At 34.3% G+C, this 22,090-nt stretch overlaps 1 protein-coding gene across 1 annotated transcript in view; it reads right to left on the reverse strand.

The window, feature by feature from the left end:
- Positions 1-22,090, reverse strand: part of LAMA1 (laminin subunit alpha 1) — a 103,801-nt gene that overhangs the window by 40,744 nt on the left and 40,967 nt on the right. Inside the window, exons 18-31 of the mRNA XM_058177297.1 lie at positions 21,976-22,062; positions 18,934-19,145; positions 16,614-16,720; positions 15,177-15,357; positions 14,282-14,418; positions 12,361-12,591; positions 11,526-11,669; positions 10,619-10,798; positions 7,575-7,760; positions 5,753-5,880; positions 4,841-4,961; positions 4,595-4,732; positions 3,255-3,376; positions 505-591 (exon numbers count right to left, since the gene is read on the reverse strand). Of these exons, the coding sequence (XP_058033280.1) occupies positions 505-591; positions 3,255-3,376; positions 4,595-4,732; positions 4,841-4,961; positions 5,753-5,880; positions 7,575-7,760; positions 10,619-10,798; positions 11,526-11,669; positions 12,361-12,591; positions 14,282-14,418; positions 15,177-15,357; positions 16,614-16,720; positions 18,934-19,145; positions 21,976-22,062 (2,061 nt within the window). The remainder of the gene's footprint in view (positions 1-504; positions 592-3,254; positions 3,377-4,594; positions 4,733-4,840; positions 4,962-5,752; positions 5,881-7,574; positions 7,761-10,618; positions 10,799-11,525; positions 11,670-12,360; positions 12,592-14,281; positions 14,419-15,176; positions 15,358-16,613; positions 16,721-18,933; positions 19,146-21,975; positions 22,063-22,090) is intronic.

Genomic DNA, 22,090 nt, shown 5'->3' on the forward strand with positions numbered 1-22,090 from the left:
CTTTCAGGATTTCCAGTCTTTTATTCCAGCACGCTACGAATCTCACAATAGTTTGAGACTTAAACATACAAAATATTTCCCATGTTGAAGGGCATTCTACATCTTATAGATCCTGCAAATGAATTCTGAGAAATCACAGGGTTAGTGCTTCCAATTTTTTTTAGTAGCATCACTATTATTATTGAGAGCATTTCATAGTAGGATTGGACCACTGTTAACATATACAAAAGCAAAGGCACACTTTTGGATTGAATGATGGCACATTACAACATGTAGAATAGCCAATAAATCAAGTTTAATAGTCACTAGGTGTTTATGTTAATACTTTAATTCTACAATGAAACAATATAGCAGCAACTTGTTATCTACCATGCTATATTTCTAATAAGGTAAGACATGGGTTTTTGCATCCCTTTTGCCTAATGCTGTCTGAATCAACTAAAATTAAGTCTTCTCAATGTAGGTACATTTGTTGCAAAAGTTGTAATGAGCTGAATACCTTACCTTTCACAATACTGCCCTTCATATCCAGTGACACAAGCATTGCAATGGAAATCCTTTATACCTTTTGCAACACATGTTGGACTAAAGCTTGAAGAACAAAAAAAAACATTAGGTTTAGGAAAAACATATTTATCCCAGCTGGTATATAATTTTATTTATTAGATTTGTATTGTTTCATTCAAGGGCTTAAGAGCAAGGTTTCATTCAAGACCTTGCTCTCTCCATTTTTTTCCAATCACAACCATAAAATAAAGTGAAATAACTTGGGCTGTCAGTGAATGGTTGAGCCAGAGTAATCCAATGAGCTCCAACAGATGTGTGTGAATTTGAACCTGACTCTCCCTATTATCAACCCAACATCTTGTACAGCCATAATTAAGTATATAGCAGGGGTGAATTCTAGTTACCTTTACTACTGGTTCGCAATGGAAGCACACAGGTTGTGCTCCCGTTGTGCATCTGCAGAAGCCCCTTGGTGATGTTGGGGCGGTGGGCAGAGCTTCCCGCCAGTTTTACTATCGGTTCTATAGAACCGGACAGAACCGGGAGCAATCCACCACTGGTATGTAGGAACATTAAGTTATGTTACTTTTGATGTCTAAAAAAAACTACAGTTCCAGTACCATTCAATTCTACTAAGGATTCATTATACATATGGATTCAGAAAAGTTTCACTGATTTGGCTTCTGGGTGGCGCCACCTTTCTCGCTGGGTGCTAATTTATGGCACTCCGCATTGAATATGGTAAAAGCCGGATTTAACAACTGATCCCGGCTTCATTTCTCTCTCTGGTTGAAAGAGAGAGACAGAGCAAGGGGGAGGAATTGGGTAGATTCCCCTAGGGGCTTTGTTTTTGTAATACAAAGTCCTGAACGGTCGAATCCCCTTATTTACCCCTCCCCCACCTCCAGTATTCTCTGCGCTCCTGAAAAAGCAGGAAAAGAGGAAGGTGTCCACTTCTGCTAGCAATTGATTTCTTTTTGTGGATACGAAAAGCAGGCGGAACGAGTGTGAGGAACAATTATTGGTTTGCAAGTATTTTTGATTTTCTGACTTCCGCCCCCCCTTCAGTTTCGTTTTAGAGAAACTGAAAGCAGAGCGATACATCAAAGGGAGCTTTGCTGTTGAATCGAAACTGAATGGAGATTTTATCTTATTGTGTTTGACTGTGGACTGTTGGATTATATTACGCTGTTTAAGTACTTTACAAGGGGATTCTCAGCAGGAATTTTGTTATGGAGGTTCTTTCAGAAGAATGGATTCGTGACTTTATACAGGACTACACAGAAAGTATGTATTTAATTATTCAAAAATACGAATTGATAAAAAATGGGGACGTTTTGGATGAGAGTTTGGAGCAAATTAACCAGTGCAATTATTCGGAAAATGGAATGGAGGACATACAAATAAAAGTGGATAAATATGAAGATTTGATCGTGAAGAAACAAGGTGATCTAAAGAAGTTTTCTTTAAATAGTTTGGATGAGCTGCCTGAATTTGTGCTACAGGAGATTGTCCCTCAAATGGAAAAGACTCACAAGCTTAATGTTTCCCAAGAGTTCTCTTTTTGGACTGATGGAATATACGGCAGTAATTTTTGGATTTCTGGACATAAGGAATTACTAGGAAATATTGTGATTGACTTTTAAAAGGAGCAACGAAGGAAAGACAGAGATTAATGCACCAAAAAATGGCAAGAGACAAAAGTATTATTTTTGAAACAAGGTTTTTAAAATATTAATAGACAAAATATTAGTGTCCCGAAAGGCAATTTGTGATTATAAGAGACTAGATATTTGGATATACTGGATTTTGATGAGGAAGGACTAAAGTTGAATAGATATTGTAATTAATTAAATAATATTGTAATTTTCTATTGAAATTTTATAAATTTTATAATCTGTTGTATTGAATTTTAAATAGAATATTCTTGAAAGATCTTATGTAAGAAAGACTTGGGGAAATTATATGGTTATATGGTTATAGAAGCTATAAGGAGATATTCTCTGAACTGGATTGGATTTTTATGCTTTAGCTGGTTTTAAATATTTTAGGATTAATTTGTTCTACTGATTTATATATTTTATTACTGTTTATTGTTAATTTTTTGAAGGATTTGGTTATGTAAGGAGGAAGTCAGAGCTAGAGAGGGAGAATTGGTATAATAGTTTTGGGAAAAATTTTTTTTAGCATATGTTTGTTTTATTTTTAACTATACCTTGTGTTTGTTCCGGGAAGCCGGGGGGGAGGGGGTTTGTGAAGGGAGAGGGGTTGGGGGGAAAATTTTTTTTGTAAAACTTTTTGAATAAAAAAAAAAAAGAAAAGAAAAGTTTCACTGATTTCAATATGACTTTTCCCTAGGTAAGGGACTCCAAGATCCCTTCCAATTCTGTTGTTATTATTATTAGATAAGATTGTTAATTAGTTATATTAATGCATCAATACAATTCTATTCCTTGTTGCAGTCTTAGTGCAATTAGTGTATTAGTGCCTAATACTTTTCCAAAAGTGTTGAACTGTTATGTTTAGAGATTGTGAAAGATATGATGTAACCACAAGTTCAACCACTAGACTATGATAATGTCTATTGAGTTATCTGGCTAAGCTGAATTATATATTCCATTTTAGTCAAGAATTTTAAAAAGAAGGTAGAATCACCTAGAAATATAGCTGGCAATACCAGTGATTATTGATATAATACTATATTAAGTATAATAATTATTAAGACAGCCATGTTAATACTTAGCTACCTTTCAGGGTTCAGTCTTGGGCATGCACATAGTGAACAATCATTGATGGATCCTTTAACTTTGCCGTAATAACCAGGTGCACAAATATTGCAATGATCACCAGCTGTATTATCTCTGCAGTCCTAGGAAGCAATAATTCATGCATTTTAAAATTGAAATAATAATTTAAAAAAGCTTTCCACTTCATAAATACAGCACTCTTACTAATTATCTAAAATGTCAAGAGATAGAAATGACAGATAATATATTTATTCCTTTAATTATAAAAGAGATTGGTATTTATAGAAAATCAATGGAGTAAAACTGTAGAAAATTCTTGCCATTTCAATATGGGTAATCCTTGGAGTGAAAGTAATTAGTTCCATTTTGTATTTTAATATTCCTTGAGCAATCTGAGTCATCTCCATCAGTGATTTATTTTTGATAATGTTTAAATTAAATTAAAATTGTAAAATTAAGACCACTATGCTAACCTAAACCTAAACTACTGTAGTTCTCCATAGAAATAGTTATTTCTATAAATAAATAGAAATACTCCATAGAAATAGTTATTTTGAATTCAGAGCATCTTGAACCATTGTGTGCCTCAGTTTAATTTATTGTTTCAATCCCTTCTTCCTTGTACTGGTTTCTTTCAGAGAATAACCGCATAGATATAGTCTGTATTGTTTTTTTGTATTGCCTTTGTAAATCCTTTTGTGAACAGGGTAAGATGACTAAAAGTAATCTTACAAAAAAATTACAGGTAATTCTTAAAGACCACAACTAAACTCAAAATTTCTGTTGCGAAGTGAGACATTTGTTATGTGAATTTTGTCCCATTTTGTGACCTTTCCTGCCACAGTTATGAATCACTGCAGTTGTTAAGTTAGTGACAAAGTTATTCAGTTAATTCTGGCTTCCCCACTTTGCTTGTCAGAAGGTCGCAAAAATTGATCACGTGACCTGGGGACACTATAAGCATCATAAATATGAACCAGTTGCCAAGAATCTGAATTTTGATCATGTGACCATGGAGATACTGCAGTGATCATAAGTGTGAAAATGGACTTAGGTCACTTTTTTCAGTGTCATTGTAACTTCGGACAATCACTAAACGAACTGTTGTAAGTTAAGGACTATCTCTAGTCCATGATAATATTGCAAAATTTGCAACATGAATATTATTAGGTATATATCGTTTGCATTTCTAATTTTAATCATCTCATTTTTCAGAGGTTTTTTTTTATCTTGAATTATTTCATTTATTTTAAACATTTATATAACTGCCCACCTTAAAGCAAACTGTGCAGTTCCCAAATATTAATACAAAAAGGATTTATTTGTAGGAGTTTACATACCAAACACTTCCCTGTTTCTGGATCACAAGCACTGCTGTGATTGTTGCACTGGCAGGGCATACATAATGAGACTACTGAGGGCAACACTTTTAGGTGTGCATTTCCATGCCTCTCCCTATAGTATCCTGGTGCACAGTCCTAGATAGAAAAGAGCTTTATTAACATGGCAGATTTATTTTTTAAAAAGGCATTTAACATATGACAAGATGTTACCCTAAAATATTTTTTTACTAAGACATACCATACCTGACAGGAGAGTCCTGCATAACCTCCAGGGCACAGGCATTTTTCAATGTGGTGAGCTGGTTCCTTGTCCAAGGGCAACTGATCAGCTTTCACTGCAATTTCCATGGAGACATTTGAGATTCTAAAAGGTTCCATAAAAACAAAGTAAAAATGAGACTATCTTCATTTATCAGACAAGAGATAAAAATTGTGTATTATTTCCTACCAATTGGAATGTCTCCTGCAAATATTTTAGTCTGAGTTATAGGTTACAAAACTAAAAGGTAGAAATAAATTTCAAAAGACAAGATTTGGAATCCTGAGGTACTAGCAGGTAATATAAATTAATAGAGACATTTCTGGAGGTTTTCATCCCAAAATATTTAGAAGAACCAGAAGAGCAAGGCTGGTCTGCATAACAAACCCTGTGATAATAATTTTCCTGAATATGGTAGTCCTTAGGTGCATCCATTAAAGTTTCTCTGAATATGCACTAATATTTGTTCACATAAGCTACAAAGAATTGCTAAACTGTGCATTGATTGATATGGGACAATCCGAATCTGCACTATAAACTGCATTTCATCATGCTGCATTCAGTTTCTTATGAAAAAAAGTGTTGATTTTCAGAAACATTTTTAAAAGCATAACCATCAAAAACAGCACAATATAACTTTATACCATATTTATATTTATGTATACTGAACATATGTGGTGAATTAATAAGATGGCTCCATTATTATTACCCATTATTTTTTAAGCTGCATTTTATAGTTTTTAATGTTTTTAATAATAATAGTTATTTCTGAACTCTTGTTTATTAACTTTGTTATACGCCACCTAGTCACTTGTTTTGTGACATGGATGACTATATGAATTTGATAAGAAAATAAATAAATAAAATAAATAAAAATCAAAGTTTTAGCACTTTACCTGCTTTGTTGCAATCCTTGACCATATGAAGCCTTGATAAGAATATATTCAACATGGCTCAGAACTGACATAAAGTCAGAATGTGAAACAGATTCATCTGAAACGGCGTTAAAATATTTCCAGGTATTCTGGTAAAGACAAGAAAAATATAAACATACAGTAAATTAATTACAAACTGCTAATAACACATACTAGTTTAATGAAATTGCTTCTAGTTTTTTGGGTCAGTATTCCTCATTTAGTGACCACAATTGAGACTGGGAACTTTGTCAGCACTGTGATTGTCTTTATGATCTTACTTCAGCTTTCCTTTGCTTTACAAATCTGCAAAGGTCATAAATGCAAGCATTGGTTATAAACTTCCTTTTTTATCGCTGTGGTAATTGTAAATGGCCACTGAATGAATATTATCAATATTGCCCTCAACACCTTAGTTGCAAAATTAATTGTATATAAAATGTAAAGTGCTTCTGCATTTAATAAAGCTGATCATAAGAACTAGTCATGACACTTCCCTAATTAAGTCTTCACTGGCTTTATGAGCCCAGTGGAGTAAAATTAATAACCTGGAGAAACAAACATTTAGTAAATTAAGCATATTCTAAATTACTATAAGATATTGAAAGTTATTTTTAGAGACAGATGCATCCCGACAAAGCTCTAAGGAGCAAGGTTGATGCAAGAAAATCTCTCCTGCTCCAAGCATAGTAGATGCCTCACAGGGTTTTGGATAGTACCCAGCAGAAGAATATTATTTTATAGATTCAAACACAAAGTAGTACTATTGATTATACATTGAGTGTGATAATATTTTTGCCTCTTCAAATCATAAAACCATATACTTTTTATTCCTCAGTAACAAGTCTTTTAATAGCATTTGTGCAAGAATTTCCAACCAACTCTGATATTTGTATTCTGCTTTTGGTTCTGGGACAGTTTATGTAGGTATGTATTGTGTATGTATGTACAGTATGTATGTATATGTAAACTTCTAATTCACATTTATTATTAAAACAATTCTGTAATAATAATAATAACAACAGAGTTGGAAGGGACCTTGGAGGCCTTCTAGTCCAACCCCCTGCCCAGGCAGGAAACCCTACATCATCTCAGACAGATGGTTATCCAACATTTTCTTAAAAATTTCCAGTGTTGGAGCATTCACAACTTCTGCAGGCAAGTCGTTCCACTGATTAATTGTTCTAACTGTCAGGAAATTTCTCCTTAGTTCTAAGTTGCTTCTTTCCTTGATCAGTTTCCACCCATTGCTTCTTGTTCTACCCTCAGGTGCTTTGGAGAACAGCCCAACTCCCACTTCTCTGTGGCAGCCCCTGAGATATTGGAACACTGCTATCATGTCTCCCCTAGTCCTTCTTTTCATTAAACTAGACATACCCAGTTCCTGCAATCGTTCTTCATATGTTTTAGCCTCCAGTCCCCTAATCATCTTTGTTGCTCTTCTCTGCACTCTTTCTAGAGTCTCAGCATCTTTTTTACATCGTGGCGACCAAAATTCTAAAATGATTATAATTTACAATCTTCGATAGAACGTTAACTCCACAAAGTGGGTTTCATTCACAGTTTCTATAGGTTTCCAATCAATATTTGAAAGAGAATAAGGGCATTTTTCATGGACATAAGACATTTTAATATGTCACATGATGATGTCATACAACTTATGTTAAAAGATAAATAACCTGAAGAGAAATGGCCAGAGATTTTTCGATTTTCACACAAAAAAGTAAAGAGCAATGTTTCCATTCAACTGTGAGCAAAGACTCTAGATACATTTCTACATATATAACCAAAATTTTAGTCTCACCTCCATCATTAGTATCTCTTCATTTTGCCTTAATCCATTTTCTGGAGCAGGAACATCCACATAGATGACCTGTTTCCTAGGGCGACCTCCCTTAATCAGAAGTTGTGGTTCAAGATTTGCAGTTCCAAGACCATCCAGAGCATAAAAAGCTACTGAATATTTCAATTTCCCACCATATGCCATAAGCTGTTTTGATAAATAATTATATTGTTATTTTGAGACATTTTTGAAGTATTTTTACTGAAATTTAGATTGGTAGCAGACCATCTTTTTCCTCATGGTCTGCTCCAAAATCTTATTTCCAGAATCATCTATTTTTTCCTAATACTTTTCATGTATCGACTTCATTTACAAATCAAGCAAGAATTTCTTATTCTCCAATATAGTCAATATAATTGGCTTTTGTTTTTTGCTTTCCATTAAGCATAATTTCTTGTGCCATCTGAATCAAGAACTATAATCAACATAACCTATATTCAGTTTTAAAAAGCCAGTTCAGGAATTTAAGATTTTAAACAGATATTTTTAAAACAATCTAAAGTTAACAATTGCATGTCCTTCTGGAAAAGTAAAAGTAAAACTTTACAAGCTTCTCCACCTAAGAATATGGGAAAAATGAGGTGAAGAACTATTAGCAATATACTGTAATTTAGTGAAAACAGGTAAAATCTTATTTTAATATCTGTTACAATAAGATATGTAATTCAACAGGACCCAATACTACTTTATATCCTTGCTTCTGGACTTCCTGGAGGAACATTTCATTTTTTTCTCTACCTCTTCGTTTTAGTCACCTTTTAATCACTTGCTTTCATTATTTGCTTACTTTCAACAGCAATTTTTCTATTACTGTATTATTAGCAAATAGAAGACCTTAAATGTTTTGCCATCACACCTCCCTTTAGTGTAATCTTAATATGCACACCAAATAAAAATCCAAATACAAGAATAAACACAATAAACACTGAAAACAATACAATGAAATGTAGGAAATGTAGATTATTATAAAAATGTACAATTAAAAGATTATTCATTCCCCTGGACTCTGCCTGCACCTCCCCAGGAGAAGTACAGCTCACGGTGTGGGAAATCTTACCCCAAAATACATCCATATTCATCTTCCTTTTAGAAAAATATCCTGTTTTAAAATCCAAGTAGCAATTATGTTAAACTACTAACATGTCAGACCTAAGGTGGGTTTCAGCAGGTTCTGACCAGTTCTGGAAAACTGGTAGCAGAAATTTTGAGTAGTTCGGAGATCCGGTAAATACCATCTCTGACTGGCCGCACCCCCATCTATTCTCTGCCTCCCGAGTCCCATCTGATCAGGAGGATATAGGGATTTTGCAGTAACCTTCCCCTGGAGTAGGGAAGGAATGGAGATTTTACAATATCGTTCCCCTGCCATGCCCATCAAGCCACACCCACAGAACCAGTAGTAAAAAAATTTGAATCCCACCCTTGCATCGGACAGTTAGGTCAGCAACAGTTCAGAGTCAGAAAACCAGGGCATTTTGTTGGGCCTTCAGTGACGGTGCTAGCTACAACCCCAGGAATATGGCACAGTGTCTGTCTCTGAATGTTCATTCCGATTTTAGATTCTATTGAGTCTAGTAGCTTTCAAAATTCTGCAAGCAATCTTACATATATTATGTGGTCTCAAAAAAAGAAAGATATATATAAAATTTTAATAGTTTTGCTGTGAACGTATAGTGAATATATATGAATGAATGCAAGTATTCAGAAATACACAGTGAATTCTCTTCAGAATTTTTAGATATTCAGTTGCAGACTTAGCCACAGAAAGGACTGAAAAATAAACATTTACCTGGTTTCCCTGGAACTGATCAGGTAATTCCCAGTAAAAGGGTTCTGCATTCAAGTGTTGGCGGACTGTTGCCGCATCCATTACTATATCCGGAAATTGGGAAAATACACCTTCACTTGTTCCAGTAAAGTTACTGAGAGAAACCACATGTAATAGTTCCTGTTCTGGAGTCAGCGTTACCTGCAATACCAAGCCAACAGTTAATCCATTTTCATAAAATGAACTGCCTATGGTCTCAGCTTAAGGAAGATTTCACATGCTTCCTGAAAATAACTAACACATCACCCATGCTTTGAAATTTGGGAGCAATTTTATTAATGCACCTTACATTTTATATTACTATAAAGCTGCTTGTATGTTGAATGCACAATTTTCTTTCATCTTTTATATTTTTCTCCTTCTATCTCTACATATATAACTAGCTGAAGGCAAGGATGCAGAGAAAGAAAGCAAAAAGAAACAAAACTTAGATAAACTGTATTCCTTAGACAAAAAGCACTGGTTGGGTTTGAAGAATGCATAGAGAATCCTACTATAAAGACAATTCAAAACAATATAAACTTGCCTGCAAGTGGAATGCATATAAATAAGTGCAACTGAGTTACTTAAGAATTGTATCAAACTTTCAATCAACCAGGACCGCTTGAAACAAATTTTAAGAAATTTAAAGCAGCAAAGTAAACTGATTTGGAGTTGGATATGTTTAAATCAATAAAATAGAATAAAATAATTAAATTCTTGATAGCAGGAAAATTCTAAACACAATACTAGGAAACATTACAACTTTTCCAAACATTCTGGTGTCTTCCCACCCTAGCTGCAATCCAAGTGGTTTACAAGAACAGATGTGATCAAGTGAGGAAGAAATTAGAATAGCAAGAAAAGACAACTAGTACACTTTACTAACCGGAACTCTCACATAACCTTCTACTTCTGCACAGAATTCTGTCATCCCAGAACAGAAGCAGGGGATGCATCCCAAAGGATTAATAGCATGTAGAGCAAAGGTTCCACTTTTGCATTCACTGCAGTGCAATCCAAAGACATTTTCCTAAAGTAAGATATATATAAAATTTTAATAGTTTTGCTGTGAACGTATAGTGAATATATATGAATGAATGCAAGTATTCAGAAATACACAGTGAATTCTCTTCAGAATTTTTAGATATTCAGTTGCAGACTTAGCCACAGAAAGGACTGAAAAATAAACATTTACCTGGTTTCCCTGGAACTGATCAGGTAATTCCCAGTAAAAAGGTTCTGCATTCAAGTGTTGGCGGACTGTTGCCGCATCCATTACTATATCCGGAAATTGGGAAAATACACCTTCACTTGTTCCAGTAAAGTTACTGAGAGAAACCACATGTAATAGTTCCTGTTCTGGAGTCAGCGTTACCTGCAATACCAAGCCAACAGTTAATCCATTTTCATAAAATGAACTGCCTATGGTCTCAGCTTAAGGAAGATTTCACATGCTTCCTGAAAATAACTAACACATCACCCATGCTTTGAAATTTGGGAGCAATTTTATTAATGCACCTTACATTTTATATTACTATAAAGCTGCTTGTATGTTGAATGCACAATTTTCTTTCATCTTTTATATTTTTCTCCTTCTATCTCTACATATATAACTAGCTGAAGGCAAGGATGCAGAGAAAGAAAGCAAAAAGAAACAAAACTTAGATAAACTGTATTCCTTAGACAAAAAGCACTGGTTGGGTTTGAAGAATGCATAGAGAATCCTACTATAAAGACAATTCAAAACAATATAAACTTGCCTGCAAGTGGAATGCATATAAATAAGTACAACTGAGTTACTTAAGAATTGTATCAAACTTTCAATCAACCAGGACCGCTTGAAACAAATTTTAAGAAATTTAAAGCAGCAAAGTAAACTGATTTGGAGTCGGATATGTTTAAATCAATAAAATAGAATAAAATAATTAAATTCTTGATAGCAGGAAAATTCTAAACACAGTACTAGGAAACATTACAACTCTTCCAAACATTCTGGTGTCTTCCCACCCTAGCTGCAATCCAAGTGGTTTACAAGAACAGATGTGATTAAGTGAGGAAGAAATTAGAATAGCAAGAAAAGACAACTAGTACACTTTACTAACCGGAACTCTCACATAACCTTCTACTTCTGCACAGAATTCTGTCATCCCAGAACAGAAGCAGGGGATGCATCCCAAAGGATTAATAGCATGTAGAGCAAAGGTTCCACTTTTGCATTCACTGCAGTGCAATCCAAAGACATTTTCCTAAAGCAAGATGAGATCATGATAAGCATCATAGCTTGAATGATAGTATTTTTGTAGTCTAAATAGTATGTCGACAATAGGTATTTAGTATGTAAAATTCTATAAGATATCTATAAAAGCTTGCATTTATTTCCTATGTAATTGTATTAGTTCTAGTCAACTCACTTCCCCATGAAGACTCCGCCCCACTTTAAAGGGAATGCCGAACTTCTGTGATCATAGTAAATATATTTATGGCTCAGTGAGGATATATCTAACCTGGGGGAAAAAAAACTTTTTACCCTGCAATGCTGAGGCTTGAAAGAGATTTAGATCATCCATTTCTTCAATTTAATATTCCCTTAATCACTTAGCTACAGCAGGTCTCTTAACAAAAATAACCCCCTTACTTAGGGTGAAACTGACCAAGGTTCTGTTGGTTTCCTCTTTTCTTTCACCAGAAATGTCGCATGAGATTGTTTGGGGTAAGTTTTTCATTTTTTAATCCCTTTTTTATGTAATGGCAAAGTGAATAGGAAATTTTGGTTTTTTGCAGAAGTGCCTTTATAATGTTTCCCAATTCCTTCTGCTTCAAAAGGTTACCAAAAGTTTCTTTAGACTTTATCTTTCTCTGTCCCTTACAGTATACAGCCATGATTAAAAACATTATGAAAATCTTAATAGGTCAATACTTTATCTGATTATGATATACCTTGCAAACACACACACCAGTTTCTTCTTCGCAGCTGCAGATTCCTTGATTACACATCTCTGCTTTGCTCCCACGCATATCACAGTCACAAGGAATGCAATCAGGATAGTCCCTGTAACCCAAAGCACACAAGGCACACCTGTCCCCTCCGTATCCTTGCTTACATTGGCACTGAGAAGTTAGCTGGTCACATTGGAGACTGAGGGAACCTACATGACTACAATTGCAAGCCTGGGGGGGGAAAAAGATAGAACCTTGTAATTTGAAAAAGCCATGTTTACAAATTACTTTTTGCAGTCATTAAAAAGTCACCGGTATTGTTTTCTTTTACAAGACTATTGTTTGTTTTGCTATAAGAAAGAGAAACATGGCTTCTTCTCTAAAAATTATTATTAGAACTAATTTTAAAAGTTGGGTCAAATTAATTTACAAATATACCTTTGTAGCAAAGGTGGGTTTCAGCAGGTTCTGATCAGTTCTAGCGGAAATTTTGAGTAGTTCAGAGAACCAGTAGTAAAAATTCTGACTGGCCCCGCCCCCATCTATTCTCTGCCTCATAAATCCCAGATGATCAAGAAGAAATGGGCATTTTGCAGTATCCTTCCCCTGGTTTGGAAAGGGAATGGGAATTTTGCAGTATCCTTCTCCTGGATTGGGGAGGGAATGGAGATTTTACAGTATCCATCCCCTGCCACACCCACCAACCACACCCACAGAACTGGTAGTAAAAAAATTTGAAACCCATCACTGCTTTGTAGTAGTGATTTTAGGATGCAATAAAGTTGAGTGTAATGAAATCAGTCAACTGAAACAGGAAGAGGGGAAATACAGTTTCTTGAGATGCTCCATTTAGAAAAATTCCCTGGGTTTTAAAATTCTGCATCTAGGATGGAATTGGGCAAGCTCAGAAAGTTTCAGGAAACATCAAAGCATTGTTGTTGCTATACATTATCTAATAAATGATTGTGACTATATTATGGTTTAAAATTGTTAGATAGATTGCTGGCTTATACAATATTTTCAATGCTGATTTTAAATAAGAAGCTATAATGTATTACAAAAATGTAATATACATGTGAAAAAATAAACTAGGAATCCAATTTTTCTATTTAACCTTTTTTATAAGTAACAGTGCAAAAGATTGTGATAGCAAGATTTCTTACAGTTCGATTAGCATATTAGTGAATAATTTAGAACTTCAGTAATTGAGATATTTACATTTGCATTGTCTAAAAATTGGATTGGCAAAAATAAAACTTTGTATTGACCATTTTTACTAGAAGAGAGATTCTCTGGTCCAAGCCTTCTGATAAATCTTACGTTAATTTTCTTTCATCAGGCAAGAAAAGCCTTATTACGCATAATGTAGCAACATTTTGTATAGCAGATATGAATGTGTCCAATTGATCTACAAGGATCATATCTTTGAGTTTACTCCAGTAATCTTTGATCATGTATAAACTAGAGCTTATTAATATTTTAGATTATAAGATTTTGTAAAACAATTTTTTATATCCTGAACTTAATTCACTGTAGACTGATTTTTTTTAGAATTCTTTTATAATTTTAATGTTTTTTTTCTTAACCTTAAGAACATTAGGTTTAATCTTTGTGCTACATTATTTACTTATACCCAAGTATTTTGTGGCTTGTATTGTAGATTTTATCTTGATTTAAACTGATCATCCATCCACCCACCCACCCATCCATCCATCCATCCATCCATCATCTAATTATCCATTTAAATACATTTAAAAAAAGAGGAAATTATTCCGAAAAAACACATGGTGGAAAGAAACCTAATATGTTTATATAAAATAATTCATTAAATTTCATTCATTTCATGAATTCATTAAATTCATAAGAATTTTCAAAAATTCTTAATTTCCTTTTTTAACATATTACAAAACAAGCACATTACCTTGCATCCCTTTTCTGTATCATGACCCCAGAAATTTTCTTCACAAAGTTCACATTTTTCTCCAGTTGTATGAGGAGCACAAATGCATTGTCCCGAATCTTTATCACATGTATTGTGAGTGTGAGCACAATCACAAGCTGCAATTAGGGCAGGACAGAAACAAGTAAACTGGATGAATTATTAGTTGATTTTTTAAAATCTAGGATTTAAGAATTCTGAAAATCGATGTCTTGTGAAATCCTAACGTTTTCCAATTTTTGTTAAAAGAAATTTGTACTCTTGTACGCTTTTGTAAATGTAAATGTTTTTGCAAATAAATTATCAAGTAAATGTTTTTGCAAATAAATGTGATGTATTTTTTCCTTTTTTATTATCTAATCTTTTCCATCTGTATTCTCCATTAAAATGGACCAGTTTCATAATATGAAAGAGAAAACGAGAGGAGCAGAGACAGAGACAAACTCAGTTTGGTGTAATTTGGTGCTGGCCTAGAAACCAGGAGACCATGAGTTCTAGTCTCGCCTTAGGCATGAAAGGATGGGTGGCTTCGGGCCACTCATTCTCTCTCAGCCCAAACCACCTCACAAAGTCATTGTCATGGGGAAACTAGGAGGAAGAAAGAGTGTTAAGTATGGTCACTGTTTTGAGTTTCTTGAAAAGTAATAAGGGCAGGATAAAAACCTAATAAATAAATAAATATAAAATAAGTATATTGTAGCTATCACAGGATCTAAAAACAGCACAATTCTCCATGTTAAAGTGACAATGTGAATATCTTCAAAGAGGTATTTTATATCACTTTGATATACTTGTTTGCAGCTCCTGGGCAATGGACTGTTTTCACTTTTAGAACAATTTTAGTTATTGCAAGATCTATTTATGAACTAAAACTTACGTTTGCAACCACCTTCCTGAAATGCATAAAACCCTGGAGCACAATGATCACACTTGTCTCCAGCCACTCCTAGTGCACAGCGACACTGTCCTCCTTCATTACAATCTTCTGCAGCTGAGCCAATTTTACTGCAATGGCAGGGAAAGCAACTAGCTGTAGTACTGAGGCCATAATAACCGAACTGTAAGAAAGAAAGAAAGAATTTGGATACTTTTTAAATCATCTTCCTTCCTCCCCCCCTTCTAATACCACATTTGCTAAAGATTCTTGCTGTTCTTTGTGGAAGCGCATTAGAAAGGAGTGGGTTTTTCTCTCTACTTTTTACAGCACAGAAAAATGTAAAAAAACAACAACAACATTTGGGTACTTCTAAAAGTAATGCCCTGGGATTCTTCTAATAAAAAAAAAAGAATAATGAAACATTTTAACAATCAACTATCTACTAATATCTGTCAAAATGTAGAAATACATTATGATCAAGTTGATTAGACAAAACCAATTAAATGCTAATGTCATAAATTTAACATTTAGAGGGAAAGTACAATCTTTTACTAGCATATGAACAGCTCCTAAACGTGTTAGGTTTTTAATATTTTGATAGCTAGAATTTGCAAGTGTTGAAAACACGAAACTACTTTCAAAGGTATATTTAAGATTGGTGACATAAAAAGCTTATTTCATTCCTAATTAATGCCAGATCCCCTGGCTGTATAATTTCAGCCTTTATATTTTTAACACATGGGTCAATTCTAAAATGTAACAAGAGGATAAGACACTATGATAATAAAGAGTTTGATTACATCAATTAAGTATCCCTTTCTGGAGGTGATAAGGACATCTGTTTCTGTTTTGCTCTTTTTAATTTCCTAATTTTAAATTACTATGAAAAAAACCTAAAGTTTAATGATAAAGCAATACTTCAATTATCTGAAGCTTTATCTCTATCCAACAGCTTTGTTGCATTCGCACGGACAGTATAGCTATCATTTTAAATGTTAGTTTTTTTTCAATTTGATTTAGAAAACTGATCGCAGAATTCCTTGGAATTCTGGGAAATATGTTTTTGTCACCTCCCATCCTTGCAGATGCCAGCTGTATTTGGAATAAAGAAAAGAAAGACAGGTGTAAATTATGGAGGGTGATGAGAAGGCTCTATTCCCCAAGATCTCTGGAACTAAAATTAGGCCAGTCTGTTATGATCTCTCAGTGGGCAGTATGACTTTAAGCAAAAAAGAATAAAATCCCTTTTTTGTGTATCATCTTAGTTTAATTGTGCCTTTCAGTTACTATGAATTACATCTAGATCTTTTCACTATTATACTGAAATTTAAATATATGAATAAATGTGTGTGTGTGTGTGTACATTGTTAGACCCTGTGGACAAATAATTAGTAAAAAACATAATGTGTTAGTAATGTAATTGCTGATTTTCTTTACCAAGCATTTATCACATCTCTTTCCAACTACATTGGCTTTGCATTGGCAGAGGCCGGTTTCATGATGACAGATGTTGGAAAACGAGCCATTTATGTCACATTCACAAGCTTAGATATAAAATGAACAAAGAGAAAAGATGATTATTATTGTGACAAAATACATAATAGTAACTATTATATACTTTTTTTCCCAAATAAAATGTAGAATTCAATTTCTTACTTTTCTATAGTCTGGGCATTATTATTTTAAATTTATATCTTTGGAAAAAGAAATTAATGTATTACAATCCAAAGGAATCCAACTGTATTTCTATTCAAAGGAGAGTTCCCTGATTTTATTAATGGGTAAATTGTGTTTATGATAGTCTCATAATCTTGGGGTGAGGAGAGCTCAAATGCAGAAAAAGGAGATGCATTGTTACTTGGTCATTGTTGATAAGATACTGAAAATAAGTACTGTACTTAAAATCACACACATTTTTAAATTAGAAATATATACAGTGGGGCAAAAAAGTATTTAGTCAGCCACCAGTTGTGCAAGTTCTCCCACTGAAAAAGATGAGAGGGGCCTGTAATTGTTATAAGTATACCTCAACTAGGAGAGACAACATGAGAAAACACATCCAGAAAATCACATTGTCTGATTTGTAACGAATTTATTTGCAAATTATGGTGGAAAATAAGTATTTGGTCAATATCAAAAGTTCATCTCAATACTTTGTTATATATCCTTTGTTGGCAATGACAGAAGTCAAACGTTTTCTGTACGTCTTCACAAGGTTTTCACACACTGTTGCTGGTATGTTGGTCCATTCCTCCATGCAGATCTCCTCGAGAGCAGTGATGTTTTGGGGCTGTCGCTGGGGAACACGGACTTTCAACTCCCTCCAAAGGTTTTCTGTGGGGTTGATATCTGGTGACTGGCTAGGCCACTCCAGGACCTTGAAATGCTTCTTACGGAGCCACTCCTTCGTTGCCCAGGCAGTGTGTTTAGGATCATTGTCATGCTGAAAGACCCAGCCACGTTTCATCTTCAATGCCCTTGCTGATGGAAGGAGGTTTGCACTCAAAATCTCACGATACATGGCCCCATTCATTCTTTCCTTTACACGGATCAGTCGTCCTGGTCCCTTTGCAGAGAAACAGCCCCACAGCATGATGTTGCCACTCCCATGATTCACAGTAGGTATGGTGTTCTTTGGATGCAACTCAGCATTCTCTCTCCTCCAAACACGACGAGTTGAGTTTCTACCAAACAGTTCTACTTTGGTTTCATCTGACCATATGACATTCTCCCAATCCTCTTCTGGATCATCCAAATGCTCTCTAGCAAACTTCAGATGGGCCCGGACATGTACTGGCTTAAGCAGAGGGACACGTCTGGCGCTGCAGGATCTGAGTCCCTGGCGGTGTAGTGTGTTACTGATGGTAGCCTTTGTTACGTTGGTCCCAGCTCTCTGCAGGTCATTCACTAGGTCCCCCCGTGTGGTTCTGGGATATTTGCTCACCGTTGTTGTGATCATTTTGACCCCACGGGGTGAGATCTTGCATGGAGCCCCAGATCGAGGGAGATTATCAGTGGCCTTGTATGTCTTCCATTTTCTAATTATTCCTCCCACAGTTGATTTCTTCACACCAAGCTGCTTGTTGCCTATTGCAGATTCAGTCTTCCCAGCCTGGTGCAGGTCTACAATTTTGTTTTTGGTGTCCTTCGACAGCTCTTTGGTCTTCACCATAGTGGAGTTTGGAGTGTGACTGTTTGAGGTTGTGGACAGGTGTCTTTTATACTGATAAAAAGTTCAAACAGGTACCATTAATACAGGTAATGAGTGGAGAACAGAGGAGCCTCTTAAAGTAGAAGTTACAGGTCTGTGAGAGCCAGAAATCTTGCTTGTTTGTAGGTGACCAAATACTTATTTTCCACCATAATTTGCAAATAAATTTGTTACAAATCAGACAATGTGATTTTCTGGATGTGTTTTCTCATGTTGTCTCTCCTAGTTGAGGTATACCTATGATGACAATTACAGGCCTCTCTCATCTTTTTCAGTGGGAGAACTTGCACAATTGGTGGCTGACTAAATACTCTTTTGCCCCACTGTATTCTTCACTCTAACCTTAAGATCAACAATTGTAAGCAATTTCCTTAATGTAAAACAAAATGCTTTGGCAAAGTCTATGAAAAGTTCATGCAGAACATCAGTTCAAAACAAGATGTGATACCCCCAGTGAAAGTGTTTAATATCAGGGGACCAATCTGGACAATATGGCTGTATTCAACTAAAAAATACTTTATATTTAATTCATCACAAGGAACTCACCATAACAATGTTTGTTGGTCACTGCATCCCCATAATAGCCATCAGCACACCTTTCACAGTGACGTCCCACAGTATTTCCAATGCACTTCAAACACTCCCCTGTCACTGAATGACAGTGGCCATCTTCCAATGGGTTTACATTGCCATTGCAGTCACAAGGAATACATGGTTTTCCTGGCACTAAAGGATTGCCATAATATCCATTTGCACATCTGCATATAAGATAGGACAATTGTATCAGAGTAGAAGTTTGTTTGATGGTTTGTTTATTATGCCACTCATTGTACTGATTCAGTGAGTCTGTTTAGATGGTAAGACTACAATCATATTTCCTATTTATTTTCTTAATTTGGACCTATTGTGCAAAAAGAAAAATCATTACAGAAAGATACCATGCTTAACAAAGTTATAAAAACTGCAAAAGATGGATCCATACAGTAACAACAACTCTTACAGGGAAGAAATGGCAAACTGCAGACAGCTCTGTTAAAAGTCCATAACTGCGACAGAATAAAGAGCTGACAATAGACCAACGTCATAATTCCTCTCCATGCCTGTTATGGATTTGAGATCACCCACAGATGCTCCATACAGTTGTTCCTGATAAGGAGACCACAAGATAGTGGTCTCTGGTGGATCAGGGGGATGAGGGAATAGAAATCTTTTTGCTCAAATGACGGTTGGCACTTTCAAAAGGACACTGGGTTTCCATGCTTCTTTTTCTAATCACTTTCAGAAATTGCTTCTTAACTTTCTGTAATTCCTGTATTGTACAGTAACCTTTGGATCAATAATCAAGTTTGATAGCTCTAGATGAGTTTCTTTCAATCCTTAGCAAAGAGGTTTTAAACACAAATTTAAGGACTAAAAATATTTTGAAATAAACAGGGGATTAGAATTTAAATTTTAGAAAGTTACAAATGAACTAATATCCATCTTTAGGAAATAGGTTTCAATAAAAACTTGGAATAAATTATAAGAATCCTTCCCATGGCAAAATGCTGCTGTTTTGAATTTTCTTTTTTAAAAAAATCAGACTTTAAAGATTGTACATTAGATCAGACCAGAAGAACTACAGATTAAAGGAGAAGAACTTTATTTACTGAGATAGAATGAAGAAAAATATTTTAATATTTAAAATATTTAATATTTCCCTCAATTTATTTTAATATATATATATATATATATATATATATATATATATATATATATATATATATATATATATATATATATATATATAAATATATATATATATATATTTTAATACATTGAGGGAAATTTTTGAACAATGAATCCAGAAGTTAATTTTAAGAGTCTGCCTCTATAGATAGACTCTGTTTAAAAGACAAGACTAAAAATGATTGAAAATCCATTTAAGAATGACAGGCTATAAGACTTATATGTAAAAGGTGCTATGCTGCAGATACCAATGAAACCAGCTGATGTCTTAATAATTAAAAGGGATATATAAATAACAAAGCTACAGAGTGACCTGGATAACTTTACTATTTAATTGGACTTACAAAAGAAAGCTTTGAAGAATTTTGGGAGAAGGAACAAAGAAAAAAAATGAAAGAAACGAAGTTCTAGGACATCCTTTGAAGGAACTAAAGATCAAGTTTGTTGAAAGCAAAAGGAAAGAAATGAAGCTGATTTATTTTATCAAGGTTAAAATAGGTATGTTGTTATCTCTGATTTTAATGCACTTTCATTGATCAGAACTGAACAAGTTATTAAGGTCTTGTTTATGGATAAAGGAAGACATAGGTAAAGAAGAAATCTTCTGTTGTATAAGTTATTAAAATGTTTATACATATGATGAAGGAAGAAGTCCTTTCTTTATATATTTCTTTACTATATTCTTAGGTTTTCCTTCTTCACATTTTTTTCTTTCCATTTTTTTTCTGCACTTTCTATTTTTTCTTTTTATTTTATTTCTCTTTTTTAGTTTGCGTTTAAATAGCTACGGATATCACTCCAGCAAGGACTGGTCCAGTTCATGGCAATTGTCTTTTATTTTCCCTTTAATTATTCTTCTACTATGAACAAAATGACTTTCTCACATAAATCAACCATTCATTTCAAACAAAAAAAATCTTACTGCCAACAACACCAATGTAATAGATGTTAAAGCAAAACATCATATTTTGATAGCTAAATACGCTAGTTAATGCTGAGACTATTTAGCAAATGTATTGAAAAGTTTAGCTAGATTTGAAAGGAGTTAGTTTGGGATCAAATTTGCAACACATTTTGTATATCAAATAATGTATATCTTCATGGTCACTTGCTTTTGATGTAGTATAAGGTGATCTGCCATATCAGGTAGCTAGGCTTATTGGATCATGAAGGAATAAACCCTATTGTACAAATTCCAAATATGTTTACAGGTAGTCCTCAACTTACAACCACAATTGAGCCCAAAATTCATGTTGCTAAGTAAGAAATTTGCTAAGTGATATTTTATGACTTTCCTGGTCACATTTGTTAAGTGAATCACCACAGCTGTTAAATTAGTAACATGATTGTTAAGTAAATGTGGCTTCCCATTGACTTTGTTTGTCAGAAGTTCAAAAAATAATCACATGACCCCAGGATGCTGCAAACATCATAAATATGAACCAGTTGTCAAGCATCCAACTATAAATCACATGACCATGGGGATACCACAAGGGTCATAAACGTGAAAAATAGCAAAAGTCACTTTTTCAGGCTATTATAACTTCAAAGTGTCACTAAATCACCTGTTGTAAGTCAAGGACTATCTGTACTTGTTAGCAGGACTTCAGGGCTTCTCCCAAAAGTATTGGCTCTTTTTGAATATTTATTAATCAAATTTATTATGAATATGAATAATGAAGAGTTCACAAGAACTAATATGACCTCAATAAAGACAAACATTGTCATCTTCCAAATGCATTTCTCTATCGCTGTTACAATTAAAATACATTTCAAAAATGATTTTTAAAATAGAATAGAAATAAAGCTGTATTTATGTTTAGTTATATTTGACTAACAACAATTTCTGCTACTCCATACCTTTCACATCTGACTCCTGCATAACCTGGAGCACATTTATCACAGACAATTTCACCTCTGTTATCCAAATGACAAGTAGGACTGAAACTAAAAACAAACAACTTAAGAATTATGA

This window comes from Ahaetulla prasina, chromosome 3 (genome assembly GCF_028640845.1).
Source record: "Ahaetulla prasina isolate Xishuangbanna chromosome 3, ASM2864084v1, whole genome shotgun sequence".
Classification (NCBI taxonomy): domain Eukaryota; kingdom Metazoa; phylum Chordata; class Lepidosauria; order Squamata; family Colubridae; genus Ahaetulla; species Ahaetulla prasina.